This window comes from Zingiber officinale, chromosome 8A (genome assembly GCF_018446385.1).
Source record: "Zingiber officinale cultivar Zhangliang chromosome 8A, Zo_v1.1, whole genome shotgun sequence".
Taxonomy (NCBI): Eukaryota; Viridiplantae; Streptophyta; class Magnoliopsida; order Zingiberales; family Zingiberaceae; genus Zingiber; species Zingiber officinale.
The window spans coordinates 3,477,854-3,495,151 of record NC_056000.1 but is presented as its reverse complement, the minus strand read 5'-3'; the positions used below and the strand labels follow the sequence as shown (position 1 = coordinate 3,495,151).

At 35.9% G+C, this 17,298-nt stretch overlaps 2 protein-coding genes across 2 annotated transcripts; one reads left to right on the top strand and one right to left on the bottom strand.

Moving 5' to 3' along the window:
• Window positions 1-532: 532 nt before the first annotated feature.
• LOC122011967 (clathrin heavy chain 1) lies at window positions 533-14,411 on the bottom strand. The gene is made up of 30 exons (XM_042568411.1): window positions 14,200-14,411; window positions 13,756-13,960; window positions 12,045-12,133; window positions 11,863-11,941; window positions 11,642-11,769; window positions 10,139-10,237; window positions 9,917-10,025; window positions 9,250-9,329; window positions 8,932-9,159; window positions 8,779-8,844; window positions 7,204-7,320; window positions 6,774-6,971; window positions 6,519-6,635; window positions 6,260-6,319; window positions 6,014-6,100; window positions 5,776-5,859; window positions 5,574-5,708; window positions 5,436-5,498; window positions 5,255-5,359; window positions 4,990-5,102; window positions 4,646-4,898; window positions 4,376-4,512; window positions 4,013-4,291; window positions 2,926-3,928; window positions 2,338-2,823; window positions 2,018-2,188; window positions 1,757-1,942; window positions 1,247-1,369; window positions 1,042-1,152; window positions 533-950 (listed from the first exon to the last, which is right to left on the bottom strand). The coding sequence occupies exons 1-30, from the start codon at window positions 14,242-14,244 to the stop codon at window positions 789-791; spliced, it is 5,118 nt and encodes a 1,705-aa protein (XP_042424345.1). The 5' UTR covers window positions 14,245-14,411; the 3' UTR covers window positions 533-788.
• Window positions 14,412-15,442: 1,031 nt separating this feature from the next.
• On the top strand, window positions 15,443-17,207 carry LOC122011966 (protein CANDIDATE G-PROTEIN COUPLED RECEPTOR 7-like). Its single transcript, XM_042568410.1, has one exon. It carries the CDS (start codon window positions 15,567-15,569, stop codon window positions 16,911-16,913), a length of 1,347 nt encoding a protein of 448 aa, XP_042424344.1. The 5' UTR covers window positions 15,443-15,566; the 3' UTR covers window positions 16,914-17,207.
• The last annotated feature ends 91 nt before the right edge of the window (window positions 17,208-17,298 follow it).

Below are 17,298 nucleotides of genomic sequence, written 5' to 3'. Positions count from 1 at the left end.
AGATTTTTTACATAAAATATAAATAGGATGATTAAAATGAAAAAAAAAACGTCATATATTTTATGTGATTATAAAATATCTTTAAAATTTAAAGAAAAAAAAATCTGTAAAACCATAATTAAACTTGCACATGAATAGAAAATGAAAGTTGAAGAAATAAAAATATTAAAATAGATGGAATAAAAAAATGAGATTAAAAAGAAAATTAGAATTCCATCTATTGAGAAAAAACTTAGAAAGATATATTTAAAAGAATACAAGCATACATTTAGACGATTAATAAATGTTCTAATTAAATAATGTAAAACAATGACAAACATGTATATCAAATAAAAAAAATTTAAAAATAATTAAAAATAATAAATCAAGATATAATTTATTCAAATATAGACAAAAAATGAATCATATAATTGACCATATCTAATGAGATAAGATTTAATAGTTGTATGTAAATGGATAAACAACATAAGTAGAAAAGGTACCCAACAAAGAAATTCATAAATAGAGCTGCAAAATCCGATTAAAAATCAAATGAAGGAAAAACAATAGTTTACTCTGCGTGCGGAGATGTTATACAAGTACAATAACCACTCCATATTTTGATCACACAAAAACGTGAGTTTGACCTCAGTCGCAGTCAATCACTGCTTCAAAAACAAAGAATAAAAAATGTATGAAAAATAACATCAACTGCAAAAAGACCTTGACTGCTAATTTCATTAACACCCACCCAACATCTACAAGTACATTCTAATTGAGTTTACATGGTATAACAATCTCCAAAATTCTCAGTAACTCCCCATGGGAGGCATGCCAAAGGGTGGCATGGGAGGCATTCCCATGCCGCCCATTGGTGGCACCGGTAGGGGTCCATAAGCTCCACCCATAGATGGACCTCCCATACCAGGAGGAGCTGGCAATGCAAGGGGCAGCAATTGTGCGTACATATTCTGCAGAGAAATCAGGCCCAGTTTTAGTTAACAATGCAACATCAAGACTTGCACCAACAAAAAACAGTTACAGTTAGGATTCGTTAGCTACCTGCTGTGCAACCAAATCCTTTTCTTCCTTTTCTTTAGCCTTCACGTCATTTTGTGACTCAATCTTATCTTTTACAAGCTCATCAACTTTACTAGCATATTCACGAATAAACTGCAAATGCAACACTTGGTATTAAGCATACATATATTGAAAAAGACTTTTTTTTTAACCAAAACGCAGCAAACAGATGGACAGAACAGATCACCTGCAGCAAGTATGGGAAAGCAAAATCAATCATATTGTTCATCCAGGCAAGCTCAAGGGCAACATCAGGACGGATCAAGTCATAACAAATGAAGAGGCAAGAAGCAAAGCATTCTTTCTTTCCCTGTAATACAAAACCATGAAATCCATCAGCTGTCTACTAGAGAATTTAAAGCAAATGGATTGAATGTTTATTTCCTTTTAGGAATGTAGACAAACATTGTTTGCGGTTGTACAAAGAGAAAAAAACAGTCAACATAATAGCAAAGTAAAATAGGAAACCATGTACAAAAAATATAGCTAATCCTACCGTGCTTACAATCCACGTATATAGTGAATAATTGCTTATTGAAGCTACTTATGTTGTAATTCAAACATTATTATGCAAAAGAAATTTCTTTTAGTCTAGTAATGCTAAACAATCTCTTTTACATATGAAAACATCTATCCAGAGGTTCCTTACAGAAATGAAAGCATATTTCTTGAGGTTTCTTACAGAAATGTACTTCACCTGTTCAATAAAATAAACAAGCAAATCTTCTGAAAGTTCACGATCACCAGACTGAGAACATGTTTCCATTGCATCTTTGTAAAGTTTGTCTTTCTTGGATAGTGCAATGGATTGTTTCCACCTTCCTGCTTTCTTATAGATATAAGCAGCAATTCTTCGCATCTCAAGAAGCTCATGTTTTTCAATCTAAATTTGGAGAAGACAATTCTGAGAAGATTCATAATCACAAAAATAAATTGTAAAAAAAAAAGGCAACTTTACCCTTTGCGCAAGGCCAATCTGATCAAAATTGTCATGCAAGTCAACTGATTCACGTAGTCTATCATAGTCTTCCTCCTCAACATAAATCTCATTTAGAGCTTCATTGACTGCAGACACATTGTTGCTTTGAACAGCAACCATATATGGCTTCACAAGATGTAAGTGCCCAGCCTGAAGCAATAAAGTGTTGGGGATTCAACTCCTAACTTTATATTAACATATCATTTTTGTACACAGCAAAAGAAACAGCTGGATTTACTTGTAATAAAACTAAAAGAATTGAGATAATGCAGAAAAAGATTACAAGGACAAATATGCACCTTTCGCATAATATCTACAACACGAGTGTGGTCCACACGAAGTGCTAGCACGTGCAACACATCATTAATAAGGTCAGGATGTTCTTGCAGGTAGAAATGCACAGCTTTGTAATAGAGCTCAACATTTGCAACTTTAACAATAACATCTTTGAACTGCATATGATCCCATGCGTCTGGAGAATGGTTCATAATAGTAGTAGCAGCATTGTCAAATTCATCGTACTGTATATACAAATATGTTAGCTCTTTCCAGTGATGCTGCTCATCACAAGCACGGATAAGCTTGGGAATGTTCAATCTGGTTGAGAAAAGTTTAATATGCTCCATCAGTTTTTCAGGTCTATATCTAGCATATAAGACTCCCAATTCTGTAAATATGCCCATGTGTGCACGTTCCAAACCAAGACCACTCTCCATAAGGGAAATTAACTCGTTGAAGCAACCTCTGTTCTGATAGTATTCACTGACCTCTTCCAGGTCATCCACCTAAAAAGACAACCAGCATATAACATTAGATCTGAAGCAAAAAACAGTACTTTCTTGATTAACTACGAAAAGAGAGTATTGTCGATAGGAGGAGAAAGCTACCTGGATAATTATATTCAGACCACATATTTGCGCCAAGCGGAACTCCTCAGCATCAACACAAGCAAAACAAACTTCCTTCCAGGTCTTGGAGCTATTCGCTTTGCGAGCTGCATCAACAGCACCCTGGAACTGCTTCAGCTTAACAAGTGTACTAGCCAACTTTGCCCAGTTCGAAATGAAAGCAAAGATGATCTTTGCAGCCTCATAAAGAGTATCATCAAATAGCCGATCTCCAACATTTTGAAGGTTAGCAACATTTGGCATAAGAATAAACTCCTCGATATCACCTAGCCTATCAATCTTGGCATATGCAAATATAAGTTCACCATCCACTTTTGGCTCTTTAAGCTTTTGTCTAACCATCAACAAGTACTTCACAAGATCATGATAAACGTTGGTACCTTCAGCAGCCCGAATGACATCGTGGAACTGGGTTTCATCATCAGCACGGATGAAAGACTCAATAGCATCGCTTACTAAGCCTTCCCGTAATTGAGCTTTCGCAACCTGGCTCCATACAACATCTTCCTCAACTCGGAAGGCAAACTCTACAGCTCTCTCTATGCTTTGGATATTGTCCAGAAGAACATTGACAGCCTGAACATTTAGATTAAATTTCTTGAAAATAGCAAAGCCTTCCTCATAAAGTTGAGCCTCAACCGCCACCTCACCAACTGCAGGGCCATCAAAATTATCTAATCTATTAATGTAATCCATGACCCTTGGTGGATCTGCTTTAATAGCTGTTAAAATCAACAGGTTCTGCAAATTGAAGTTTCCACTAAAGGCAGAATTCTGTAGCACAATTTTCTCAAGTAGTTCAATAAGTTCATGTGGAAGATCAGCAGTCATGAAAGCTTTAACAGCTGAAGAAACTTGCTCGGGGCTCTTGCTCTCAGGCAATGCAGTAGAAACAACTTGATCGATAAGTTGTCTTCTATATTCATTTTCAGGTTGAAGAACTTTCTCCCATAAATCAGCATCCATCCTTTCAACTACATATCTGTCACCAGAGAAGATGGTAAATCTCGAGTAAATAATCATTATTAGGAAGGAAGAACCTAACAACGTAAACTTCAAATTCTACCTGGCTTGAAGTTTGAATAATGAGTTTTTGTTAGTGACATTTATCAGTTCATCGTCACATTGACCTCGCCTGTATGCAACAACTGCCAGAGTAGGATCACGTTTTTCACAATATTTACCAACAACACGTGAATCATAGTATGGGTTAGTTGTAAGAAAATGCTCAGGGTTGTTATTGCTGTCAATAATAATTTTCCCCAGAGCATTATGAACATGAACATCTTGGCTTCCCTCGCTAACAAGATGTTCCAGAAATTGCGTGAGCAACCGCAGACGATTCCTGTTATCCATGCAGAATTATAAGTACAATCCAATTTGTCAAACAGAATATTTCTAAGGGCATAATAAAGGTTCTGTCGCATACCTCTTCTCACATTCAGCCACAAGAGGCTCAACCGGCAGGAGAGAACGGACAGAAAGAATCAAACCTTTGATGAAATCTTCAGGACATTCATCATCCAGCAGCTGCCCAACAACTAAAGGAGCATTTCCTGGGTTTACCTATAAATATAACAGCCCACGAGAAACACAAATAAATAGGTTAATCAACCTCAAATGACTACACCTATAGTAACTGCAGGTAGCTGACCACTGAAGATAATATGACAAAAAATGCAGTTTAAATAAATCTTACTTTCTGAACATAACCTTCAATGTAGCGAAGCATGTTGTTTGTGTATAAATAGTGAGTCAAATCTGGAACAAAACCAAAACGATCACAAACATTGATCAAGGGCCTTGCATCTGGAAGTTTGGCTTCCATCAGAAAATTCTTAGTTTTCTCAGGGTCATAGAAGTTGGACTCTCTTGTCACGCGCTCAACCTCTTTTAACTGTCCAGTTTTTGCTGCTGCCTCAATATACTTGAAGTGTATATCGGGATCTTCACTGTTTCAATCCAATAAAAATAACAAAGAAAAATATCAGCATTCTTATTTGCAGAGTGCAATCGCTGAAGAATCATAGTGCCAACTTGTACCTGGAGCTTAAATAAGATCCCAAGAAAAAGTAAAGTCCTTCATATGACTTAAATTGCTCAAACAGCTTTATACAGGAATCAACACCTAATTGCTCAGAGTATTCCTTGGCAGTCTGCAAAAAGGATGTTATGAAACTTAACAAACTTCCACCTATGGTAGGAAAGAAACTTCGATCAGAATGAACTTAATCAGAATTTTTATTCTATGATTGACAAGATTAAACATCAACTTTAAATCAGACTAGTTCTCCTGAATCAGGACTACCTGAACAATTATCTGAAGGTTCCCTCTCAAATTAACAAGTAAAAGGTCCTTCATGCACTCAAGAGCCCACTCTTTGGACAGTGTCCCAAAGAACTCGACAAGCGCCTGCAGTGAGGTACCTCTGACTTAATAATTCATACAAACATTTAGCTAAGCGACAAGATTCAGTATGCAAATTAACCTGTGGCTCAATGGCATGAGTATTCACAATGACACGCTTGATATCGGGTAATTCTGAGTAGTGCTGCATGATAATTTAAATTTGATTAATAATTTGCAACACATAAACCTTGCCAGCAAATAATTTTCATTGTTCCACCTGAAGTGCTCGGATATATAAGCCAGCTTTTTCACAAAGTTGAGCAATACGAGGTCTATCATAGTGACTAAACATTCCATTAGCCAATATAGCATCTGCTACGTTTGGATATGTCACCAAGTTAATCTCTAAAACCTGCAATAGTTTTGAGGTCAGTTAGAAAGATTGCAAATGAATAGTACATATTCTTAAATTGAGTTACCTTGGTTTGAAGGAAACCATGTTCAGGTAAATTTGACTTCAAGACATCTAACAAAAAAGCTGTTGCCTCTCGAATAAGATTTCTCTAGTAGCATAACCAGGAAGAGAACAGAATTATTTTAGCAATGTATTTGAATTACAAAAGACAAAAACTAAGCAAGGTAGAAATGTAGTAGATCATCTCTATAAGAAAACTTATACTTTCTGCATAACTGTGATCACAAGGGAAACATCAGAACCTGAAGAAAAAGATCTGTGATTGTATTGTAATCAACTGGACAGCCTCCCTCCATTTGAGACATCATAAGGGCAAAATTTACCGCTCCCTGAAAGAAAATTTTATTGGGAAATTAAATGTCATAACAATGATAATAGTAGGGAAGCAGTAGAAATCATTCAAATTAACAGTATCATTCTGAATGAGTATACTGCAACAGAGCTATATTTGCAATTTTTTCCAGATTCACATATGAACAAATTCTTACCTGAGCATCAGCCCTGAGAATTGTCTGCAATAGGAAAAGATAATCGGGTGTATAACCTACCTGCAATGAGTGACAAAATTATTTAAGTCAATCAATCCAACATTCTTATTTGAAGTTGTCTTGGATGTGTAGCTTTTATTTGGACAAAGCAAGGAGTACAATGGTGGAAAGTATACCTGAACATAAATATAAATCAAAGAAAATCAAAGTGATCTGATCAGATAACTAGCACAAAAATTTAGAAGAAAAAAAAATGTACCTGCTTTGAATAAATAAGAATCTTATCGAATTCCCGTCTTTCAGCAAAAGCAGCAACAACTTTTGGTGTGGCCCTTGCTTTTATATAAATTTTCAGGGCAAGGTCATTGTCCACAGTCTATGTAAAAACAGTTGTTAATATTGAAACTGCGGTGATGCAAGTTATAGAATGCTTTAAAATGTACATTTCATATGATAGGCTCCTAATTTTAACAGTCAAAAATACTTCTAGTCTCCTGTCACTAATAACAATTACCTTGACAAGATCCCCAAGTTCTTCACTGCATTCAAGCTTGTCTTCAGCCAACCAATTCTCCAAGAGGTTCTTTTTGTTCTGATTGACAACAAGTCGAGATAACTCCAAAGATTCAAAGGCATTAAGTTTTCCTCTAGTCAACAATGTTCCAAAATACTGCAAGAGAGGTGGTGTTTGCCCAGGTTGGACTGGGACACTCTGCAAAGCATATGCAGAAACATATTTTTAATAAATCCTCAGAAACAAGGTGTAAGAAAATATAAAGAGAAGAGAAAATATAATGTTTATGCCCAGAAAAGTTCAACGACAACTAAGATATGAATTTCAGTTCAATCACTTTGTTCAATAAAAATAATTTATTTCAATACAATAAAGCGTTATTCAGAAAAAAAAAACATAGTATAAAAAAAGAAGCCAAAAAAAGGAATACCTGAAACTTCGCAACAGTCTCTGGAGTTCGAAGAATGCCTTGTGGAGATTCTGCAGCAAGTTCAGCAGCTTCTTTGTATTTAGTTTGGGAAAAGAGTTCTTGAAACCTTTGCACAACCTGGAAACAAATTCGCAGGTAATTAAGGAAGCATCATGACGTTCTCCAAACAATAAAATGTAATATCACTTTGTTCAGATTGAAACAAAAGGGATCAATCACCATTCACCATACAATTATCTCTCATTGTAGAGAATAATAAAATAATATGAAAATTATAGAGAAAATAAAATGATATGAAAATTGTTGCTGCCTACAGCTATGCCCATCAATACATACATAGCAACTAAGATCAAGAAACAAAATATCACAAAAGCTTGGCTTCCAACAAAATATTAAATAAAACAACTTAAATTTGCTAAAAGGAAAGTATCCATGTTATACTTACTCTGCTTGAAAAAAAACATTAAGCCCTATATTTTTTATTTTATATGTAATTTTTGAAATTTCTTGAATAAAACTCAGGTCAGGTTGGGTCAGGTAAAAACTGTCAGGTCAAATAAACAGATGAAGCTTTTAGTAATTTCTAAATTGATTTGCTTTAGAAAGTTTTTTTAGTTAAATAGTTAGGTTCTCAAGCTTTTAGAGAACTATTAGCTATTATTTCAAACATATAAAATTTCTAGTTATTCAGATTAAGATTCTGTTAAAAAAAATGTCAATGCAAGATTTTAAGCAGCTTGAGAACATTATTATGATAGCAGACACTGCCATTGAATTTAAAGAATTTTCATGATGGTAGCTGATCATGGTACAATATTATCTCTCACTGCACCACATGCCAAGCAGTTTTTGTTTTCCAGATAATAATGATTTGGAAAACTAAAAATAGAAAGAAAAAACATTTACAATAATTTTTTTTAGTTCTCTATACAATATTATTTTTTTTTAAAAAAAAGAGGATGTTTGATCTTCCACAATGGTAAAGAATTTAGTATCAAACATATTGAAAAATGAATATTTTTCTGGAAAACATAAACACGAATCAACTGCACAGAATTCTAGGTTAGCGATGTAAAAGATACACCAAATACCAAACAGAGCTCTTTGATATTTAATGAAATCAGCATGTTTATCAGAATTCTGAATCAATTTTTTTTCAGTGTAAAAATAAATGAAAAATATTTGCAAGAAACTTGTAGCATAAAAAAACAGCAAGTATATTCAACAGTGAAATTTATGGTTCAAACAAATTGCAATTTGTATTACCAGAAGCAACAAACAAGTGAACAACTAAAATAAATCAAGACGGAAAAGGGAGGTTCAGTTTGTGTTAAGAATTTAACAGTCACTAGAGGAGTTGGCAATATTCATGAAAAAAAAATAGAATAAAGGGCAGTCCGGTGCACGAAGCTCCCGCTATACGGGGTCCAGGGGAAGGATCCATGTACGAGGCTGTTTACAGTAGTCTTGATGAAAAAAAAAATAGAATACCAAGGAAATAACAACAGCATTACTGATACTTGAATAATCAATACATATAAACAGGTAAAGATTGAGCTAAAAATCTATGGTTACCAAATTCTCTGCGCCAGGAAGGTTTCCTCGTTTTGCAAGATTAACAGCAAGCTCCAGATTGTTCAACTAGTAAAAGTATGACCAATCAGTAGTCTTGAATTTTTTTTATTTTTTATTTTAAAAATCAAATAAAAAGTTCAAGCAGTCACATACTTGGCCACTGATAAATGGAATAATAGTTTCTTCATTTACAGTAGCCCGTAGAACCTGACCCCTCCTATTGATTGCATAAAAGCCACCAATACTTGAAGCCTCTGCAGTGAGAAATATAGGATCTGGGCTAATTCGATTTCTGTAAACTGCAGATGCAGTTTCCAGATCATACACAAACAATAGACCAAGCTTTGTAATAACATATATCAAACTGTATTTTTGAGAAATCTGCCAAAATGAACCATATTTTGAATCAGAGGGTAAAAAAGAAGATAAGTATACTTGACACACATTTAATGGAAATAGTTTCATCATCACCTGCATTGCTACAGGAAAGTCATCTGCAAAATCTGGTGGGAAGAAAAGATCTGCTTGTTTCTTTGTAAATCCCGGCTTTCCTGTCATTTATTGATTTATAAAATGAAGAAAGTCACACAAAAGATAAAATATGCCCAAATAAAAATGTGATATGAATCTGCAGATTTGAATGTGTTTCTTGGTTCTCAAAAGTGTTTGGCCAATACAAAATTATTCTATTCGTTTTATTTTTTAACTACTTTCTGTGAGAACAACCATTCATTATATTAGATAATTCTCAAGTATAAAGACCAGATGAAAACAAGTCACTTAGTCGGGCACCCAGTACCTGTCAACAAAAACAAGACTAACTACTCAAGTAATATTCCTTTTATACAAATGAAAATAGAGATAAATTCTAGTTCTAGTGTAGTAATGTAAGAAAGGATTCTTTCATGAACATGTCTTTGATTTATTAATCTTGATCAAGGTTTACATAAATTTTCCTTTTCCATATTCAACATTCTTGCCAAAGGTTTTTAGTTCAAAAACTCGTCTCATATTGATTCCAACTACTAACCAAGTATAATAATAATTAGATACAATTAGATAGCAGATGAATACTGAGATACAATCTGGAAACAACACTCCTGCAAGTAACCAACAGCAAGAATCACAATCGAGATACCTGGTTGCGCTCCAAGTTCAATGACGTGCAACTTTGAAGTAATTTGTCCAGCATTACTAGTCTTTGAGGCAAAAGAAATAAGAATGGAGGGATTCTCATTCCCAACTACCTACACAAGAGAACCATGAAGTCAAGAGAACAGAAAATAGAAATACATGTTAATAGAAGTAGCATAAACCAGTGAGAAAGAATAAAGCGACTAAAGAAAGTAGAAAAGCAAACCTTAAATGAAGCAAAGGATGCAGTATGTGCTTCAAGTGCCTGACTACGCTGTTGATCAACAGAAAAGAGCTGCATATTTCCTTTCACCAGCTGTGGTCTCTGTAACCAACATTCCATTGTTTTCATCAAGGAAAGCACATAACCTAATTACTTATATAAAACTAAAAGAGAACTAATTAACATAGAGAACCTCACAGAAAATAAAGAATAAAAGAAAGTATAAAAGGACAGGAATAATAATAATAATAGAAGAAGAAGAAGGCATCAATCAGTTCATTCAACATCATAACAGAAGAGAGCAACTATTGCCAAAAGTTAAGAGATTTAAAAGAAAACACTTGGAGGAAACATCAAGCTACTATTTCTCTTTGAACAAACAAAATTGATTATTACTTTCTGAATCTTCATCATGTATAATTTCCATGTCTCAAATTTTCAATCTAAAACCAAACTTTACATATATCCTAAGGTTATTCCCCATCTTAGCTAATCTTTTCAGATTTGAATTGACAAGTAAATATCAATCAAAGGAAGGGAGCGCCAATAGTGTAGAAAGAATCGCTTGTTGGCAGACAATTGTGCCTTGAGCTTGTAGTGGACACAGAGGACAGAGGAGGATTTGCTATGGATTTGATCAACTTGGTGTGATGTGCACGCAGAAGATGAAGATGGTCATCAGAGTTATGTCAGGCGGTGCTAATAAGCATAAGGCTAAGAAGGGGGCTTCAATGTGTTGTGAAGCATTCAAGATGGGAACCTGCATAAGGGCCAACAATGTGACATAGGAGAGGGGGATGCATGGGACTTTCGAGTAAATATGGTGACGAGGAGAGGAAGGGAGATAGTATAAGAGAAGGGAATAGAGGATATTCACTGTTACATTCAACACATAAAAGAAATCTCAACTCTAGAAGAGAAACTAAGCTTCAATATATACATATGTATGATTCAAAAGAGACATTAAACTCATATACACATAGACTCATATACCCATAGAGAGAGGACTCTTAACATATTACCAAATAACTAAATATCTCATGTGGAGTGGAACTAAACCTATCCTGATGTAATTATTAACTCTAACACAGTCGCATCCTCTGGATTATCACTTTTTGCCTTGAGAAATCAAAATCATATGCAAATTCCTCATAAAAGATCAAACACTCACTCGCACCTTTAGAAATTGCCAATGAATTCCTATTTCCACATGTTTTCTAACCGATTATTGTGTACATCATGTTTTAAAGAGGATTAAGTAGGATAGTTACATTTCAACATGACCCTGGTTCAATTTTAGTGCTCCAAAATGTGACAGAAATTCACATCCTGACACAAGTACACACAAACATACACATGCAAAAGCCAGTGTGAAAAAAAAACTGTAAGGAATTTCACAAGGTTTTGATTTATTTTCCAACTAATAAAGTACTATCATAAAGTCTACTTACAAGGGAGAAGCTTCTTAAACCACATAAGCAATATAAAGAAGGAAATAAAGAGTACCTCTGGAGCACCAGGTGCAATTCCAATAAGAACTAGCCATTTCTCTGATGGGTCACATTTATAGTTAATTATCTGATTGTTCGCTAAATTAGCTGCCCTATCAAACATCTTAACTGGCTCCGATCCACCTGCAATTCATCCATGATGAGAGTACAAATTTCTACAACATGACCTGTGGAATTTGTAGGTTATTATTAAAAGAAAATTAACTAAGGGAGAACCTTCTATTGACCAATGATAAACAGAAGTCTGAGTAGCCAGACCCAGCATCTTTGGGGTGATCCATTTCCAAAATACAACCTGAAAAGTAACTCAACATAATTAACTATAAAAATTGACCACCAGAACCAGAAAAAGAAACCAACTGCCTGATAAAAAAAAACATTATATTCATCATGGATACCTGTTCAGGCATCTGATGAGATTTGATTTTAGTCTTTGCTTCAATATTGAATACCTGCAAGTGATCCTGAGTGGTTCCAGGAATTTGAGCTGCAAGTTCAGTAGATTACAGGTTGTTCGTTAATAGCAAGAAAATACATGCTTTCAAGAACCAAAAAACAACCATGTGACTTCTATTTTGAAAAGTTAATTATGCAAAAATTGATTTCCATATTTCAAAAGTATGAATAATAAATTAGAGACGTCCACTTTGTATGCTTAAACAAGAAATTTAACAAATAGACTTGCCAAAATCTATTCTGGTGGTGTCAGCCAAGAAGATAGATCCATACAAATTATATGACTAGTTAAAGAATAGAAAGATAACATATCCGACATCACATGTGAATATTAAAGAATCATATAACAAAATCATTAGAAATAAAGTTGATGTTTTATGTTAAAAATGACATCAGAAGCATTTTATATAGTTGTTTTCATTTACAAAATAGCTAAACAGAATCAGGAAAATTTTCATGTTTCATGTTGATTTCATGCCTTTGTCTATAGATCACAAAGGCCATTGATTTTCATGAGATGTGAAATATGACAGCAGCATTTTAAATGAAAAAAAAATGCTGCAAGTCGATTAAATGAGCTTAGAATGAGAAAGAATGCTTATATCTAAATTATCTGAGGTTAAAATAGAAAAATTCCTTTAATTTAGTAATCACCTAGGTGAGGCAATGGTGGTGTTTATCCTTGAAACAAATGAAGATGAGCTGGTCAAAAGATAAGTGTTAAGTGCAAGTAATTGATGTAAGAACTACTGTCCTCACCAACTCCAACTGCAAATGACAGAGAAGAATCGCTATAAATCCTTAGTAGGGAAAGTTGCACATGTAAAGGACAAGTTATCGCATTGCATTTGGCACTTGACAAAGAAATCATTCAAAATATTTTTCAACTAATTGTCACAGAAGCTAAATTTTCTTTTTAACACCTTGATAAACTTATAGAATGAAAAAAAATGCCATTATAGGGAACCCCTCAAGAAGTAATACAACAGTGTACTTATTAAACCAAGTAAATATGAAAGTAAGGTGAATTGAATGGGCTGGTAGAAAGGAAAACTAGAATATAGGAGGCCCTCCCTCTAGAAGGTATAAATAAAAAACACAATAGCGTTTTTTGACTAGGTGATTTCTCAACTTTTGTAAGAGACACATTATCATGTAATGCATGTGAATAGAGTTTTCACCTGTTACCATGGTCGGCTAGAATCAGATGAATTATTTGGACAGTCAACAAAGATTGTACATGATAACATATTAATTGGTAATCCTTACGTAAGCTAAAGCTCAACTAGATCAAGCAAAATTAGACCTGAAAGTAAGTTAAACGCGATTGGATTAAACCAATAGCAAAGATAGTAAATAGCATTTACAACAGCTTAGAGCAGAGTCTAAAATTTTCTCTCATTACTCAATTGTTTGTAAGATAATGCAATCTTTTGGACTACAGATCAGTGGCAGACGCACAGGGGAGGCAATCCTTTAGTACTTAGCCGAAAAAAATAGCGGTTCCGCCCCTGCTGCAGATCCACGTCCAAGTTAACATTACGTGAAAAATAAAGCTAGTTTACCAAGTAATATCAAATCCGTTGGCCCAAAACTATATTAGAAGTTATCACGAATGGAATGGCGAACAAGTGTGAATTTTCAGCTAGATACCTTTAAGAGCAAGAATCCTGCTGTTGGGATTCATGAGAGCAGAGTCTGCAGTGATCGGCCTCCTCAAAGGTTGCATCGGCATGTTCATGTCAACAATTACAACACTATTCTGCGGTGAGGTCTCCCTGACGCATATGTACTTATCCGATTCCATTGTGACATGCGTGAACGTGATGAATTGAGGATTGATCCCAATGCTCGGAAGCTGAAGATCACATCAAGAATCATAACAACAACAAATGCACGTCCTTCTTACGCATTAGAAATATATAACTTCAATTATCTATAGCAAGTCCAACAGATCAACAAATGGCTCAACATATCCGAAACAAAACTAAGATATATTCAGTGTATTCACTCAGACGCCATAAAACCTTACTTTTCTATCTGAACCGATATCTAATACAGCAATAAGTGAAAACGAAGACAAGATGGGAGACTCACCGTCAAAACCTCCTGCATCACGATAGGTGCGTTGGCTGCCGCCATAGCGGCTGGATCTGGGATCGGCTAGATTCCGGCAGCCGGTGGAGGCAGAGAATGGATGTGAACACTAGCACTTAGATCTGGCCGAGTGGAACCCTACAAGCGAGAGGGAGATGAAGGAGAAACGAAGCGGAAGAAAAACGACAATCGGCAGTGTCCTAAAGTTCGCAGACCGATATTATATAAACCGGAAACATTTCAGACCGACATATAGGTGCAAAATTGCAAATCGGGAACGCATATCGGTATTGATTTTGAACTATGTATTTGTCTAGTCTAAACCAACTAAAAATAACACACAGTTGAATATATATGTAAAAAACTATAGTTTTATCACAAATTTGCAAGAATTTTAAATATATTGGGGTGAATAACACTAATATTATCTTAATTTGTTTATGAAGTAATAGGTGTTTTTTTTAATATTTTGACATTTAAAATATATGTTTAAATGAGAATTTGTGTTTGACTATTCAAGTTGATTTTGTTCATCATGCTTGAATACATTGAATTATTAAGCATACAAAAATCCAACAAGGAAACTTCGAATTATTAGGATAGTCAAAGAGCATTTTTCCTTTTTCTTTAAAATAAAAAGGATTGTCGTTGATATATTTTTATTTCAAAAATATCTTTCTTTTCAACGCTCTTATAATTTATATTAATTTTTTATCCATATGATTAAAATTATTTAAATTTGACTATATAATAACTACTAAATAGTTACTAAACTGAGAAATATTTTTTATAAGTTAAAATAAATTTGATTAAGATTAAAACGGATGTTATCTTTATTTTTAAAAAGAATGTTCTCTAATGTTTTTATCTTTCTAAACTCGAATAGATTTTAAATACAAATAACATACTAACTATTTTTATATAAAATTTAAAATATAATTCCTATAATATAATTTTATAGTATAATGTTTATATATTTTTATTAAATTATACATAATTATACTAACTATTATTAAATTATATACAGAAATTATAATCATTCCATTTCCGTTAGCATCGCACCTTTTTTCCCGGCACCTACATCTGATCCAAGTCAAGTCAACTCATGAGCAGTTGTATTGTTCCTGCATCAAGTGTTTATTTAACCTGAGTCACCATGAATCGACCAATCACAATTCCCAAGCTGTGGGTTCCACCATTGTCAGGTATCGCTCCCAGGCGTTCGCCGGCCTCCAACTCCTCCCGTAACTTAGGTTATATTCTCGATCCAACACCATTTCCGCCGACGAAGTTGCTGTTATTGTTGCCCCCGTCGCTGCTTTCCGATCGCCACCGAGTCACCGGCCGAGAATCCAATTTTTGTCGTCATGGACAGATTGCCCTATCTTATTCCTCTCCTCATCTCCCTCCTCTCTGCCCTAATTCTCCCTTCCATGGCGGAGATGAAGACCCTAGAGATCTCCGATGACACCCGCCAGATCATCCTCTTTGAGAAATTCGGATTCAGCCGTGCGGGCACCGTTAACATCAGTTTATCCGGCGTCTCTTTAGCCCCTCCCTCACCCTCCGACCCCGCCATCGACCCATCCTACTTGGGATTCTTCCTCATCTCCGACGAGAGCCTCATTCAGGCCGCCTACGACTCGCAGCAGAATCCTGATCCCAACTCCTACCCCGATTGCGTCCTAATGAGCCCTTACGTCAAAAACATCTTCAAGTTTTCCGAGCTTTCCCCACCGGTTCCCGACGGCGCTATCAATCGCTCCTTCCCCGTCTCCCATCCAGATGAATACAGCCTTTACTTCGCCAATTGCGTCTCCGGTTCTGCGGTCACGATGTCGGTTCATACGGAGATGTACAACACCCGCGCCGACGGGACCCGCGACTTCCTATCGGTTGGCCAGTCCCCGGTGCCGTCGATGTACACTTTCTTCGCAGTCGCCTACTCTGCCTTCCTGGGCATATGGATCTACCTCACTCTGTTTCATAATCGGCTCTCCTCCCACAAGATCCACCACCTGATGGCCGGGCTTCTGCTCTCCAAGGCCCTCTACCTCGTCTTCGCCGCCGAGGACCTGCACTACATCCGAAAGACCGGCACCCCTCATGGGTGGGACGTTCCTTTCTACCTTTTCCAGTTCCTCAAGGGCGTCCTCCTGTTCACCGTCATCGTCCTCATAGGCACGGGCTGGTCCTTCCTCAAGCCCTTCTTGCAGGAGCGCGAGAAGAAGGTTATCATGGTCGTGATCCCGCTCCAGATCGTGGCTAACATCGCCTCGGTTGTGATCGGCGAGACTGGGCCGTTCATCAAGGACTGGGTCACCTGGAACCAGGTTTTCCTCCTCATCGATATCGTCTGCTGCTGTGCTGTCATGTTCCCTATCATCTGGTCCATAAGATCGCTGCGGGAGACGTCAAAGACTGACGGGAAGGCTGCGAGGAACCTCATGAAGCTGACTTTGTTCCGGCAATTTTACATCGTTGTGATCGGATATCTTTACTTTACTAGGATTGTCGTGTATGCTTTGAAGACGATCACATCCTACAAGTACCGGTGGGTGAGCGTGGCTGCTGAGGAAACCGTCAGCCTCGTTTTCTATTTATTCATGTTCTACATGTTCCGGCCAGTAGAGAGGAATCAGTACTTTATGATCGACGACGACGAGGAAGCAGCTGCAGAATTAGCTCTTCGTGAGGAAGAATTCGAGCTCTGATTGGTACTAGGTAGGAGACATTTTTCAGGAACTTCTTGGTTTGATCTCTACTGATCTCTGATAGTGTTCTTGCTATAGGCTAAATGGGGAAAAAATATCCAGAAACAAAAAACAAAAACCTAAAGATATTGTATTCTCGTTTGATCTGATTGGCACTTGCATTGCTTCCACAATGTTTTCGATACCTTAGTCTTCATTTGCATGGTGCTTCAGCTTATCATCTTTCTATGAGCGTAAGATTTTTGTACTGAAACCAATTCCGCTTAATGTATTTATACAGAGACAAAACTTTTATGTGATTGGCTCTTGTATTGCTTAAGCTTACAAATACCAAATGAATTTTAGATGAACGAAAAATAAAATTCTAGTGGATCTTAGAGTGATT

Coding starts and splice junctions, on each gene's coding strand:
- LOC122011967 (XM_042568411.1), bottom strand. CDS start 14,244: ATGGCGGCAGCCAACGCACCTATCGTGATGCAGGAGGTTTTGACG. Junction 6,101..6,259: donor TTCTCAGGGCTGATGCTCAG/GTAAGAATTTGT, acceptor ATTTTCTTTCAG/GGAGCGGTAAATTTTGCCCT. Junction 1,153..1,246: donor CTTTCCCATACTTGCTGCAG/GTGATCTGTTCT, acceptor TTGCATTTGCAG/TTTATTCGTGAATATGCTAG.
- LOC122011966 (XM_042568410.1), top strand. CDS start 15,567: ATGGACAGATTGCCCTATCTTATTCCTCTCCTCATCTCCCTCCTCTCT.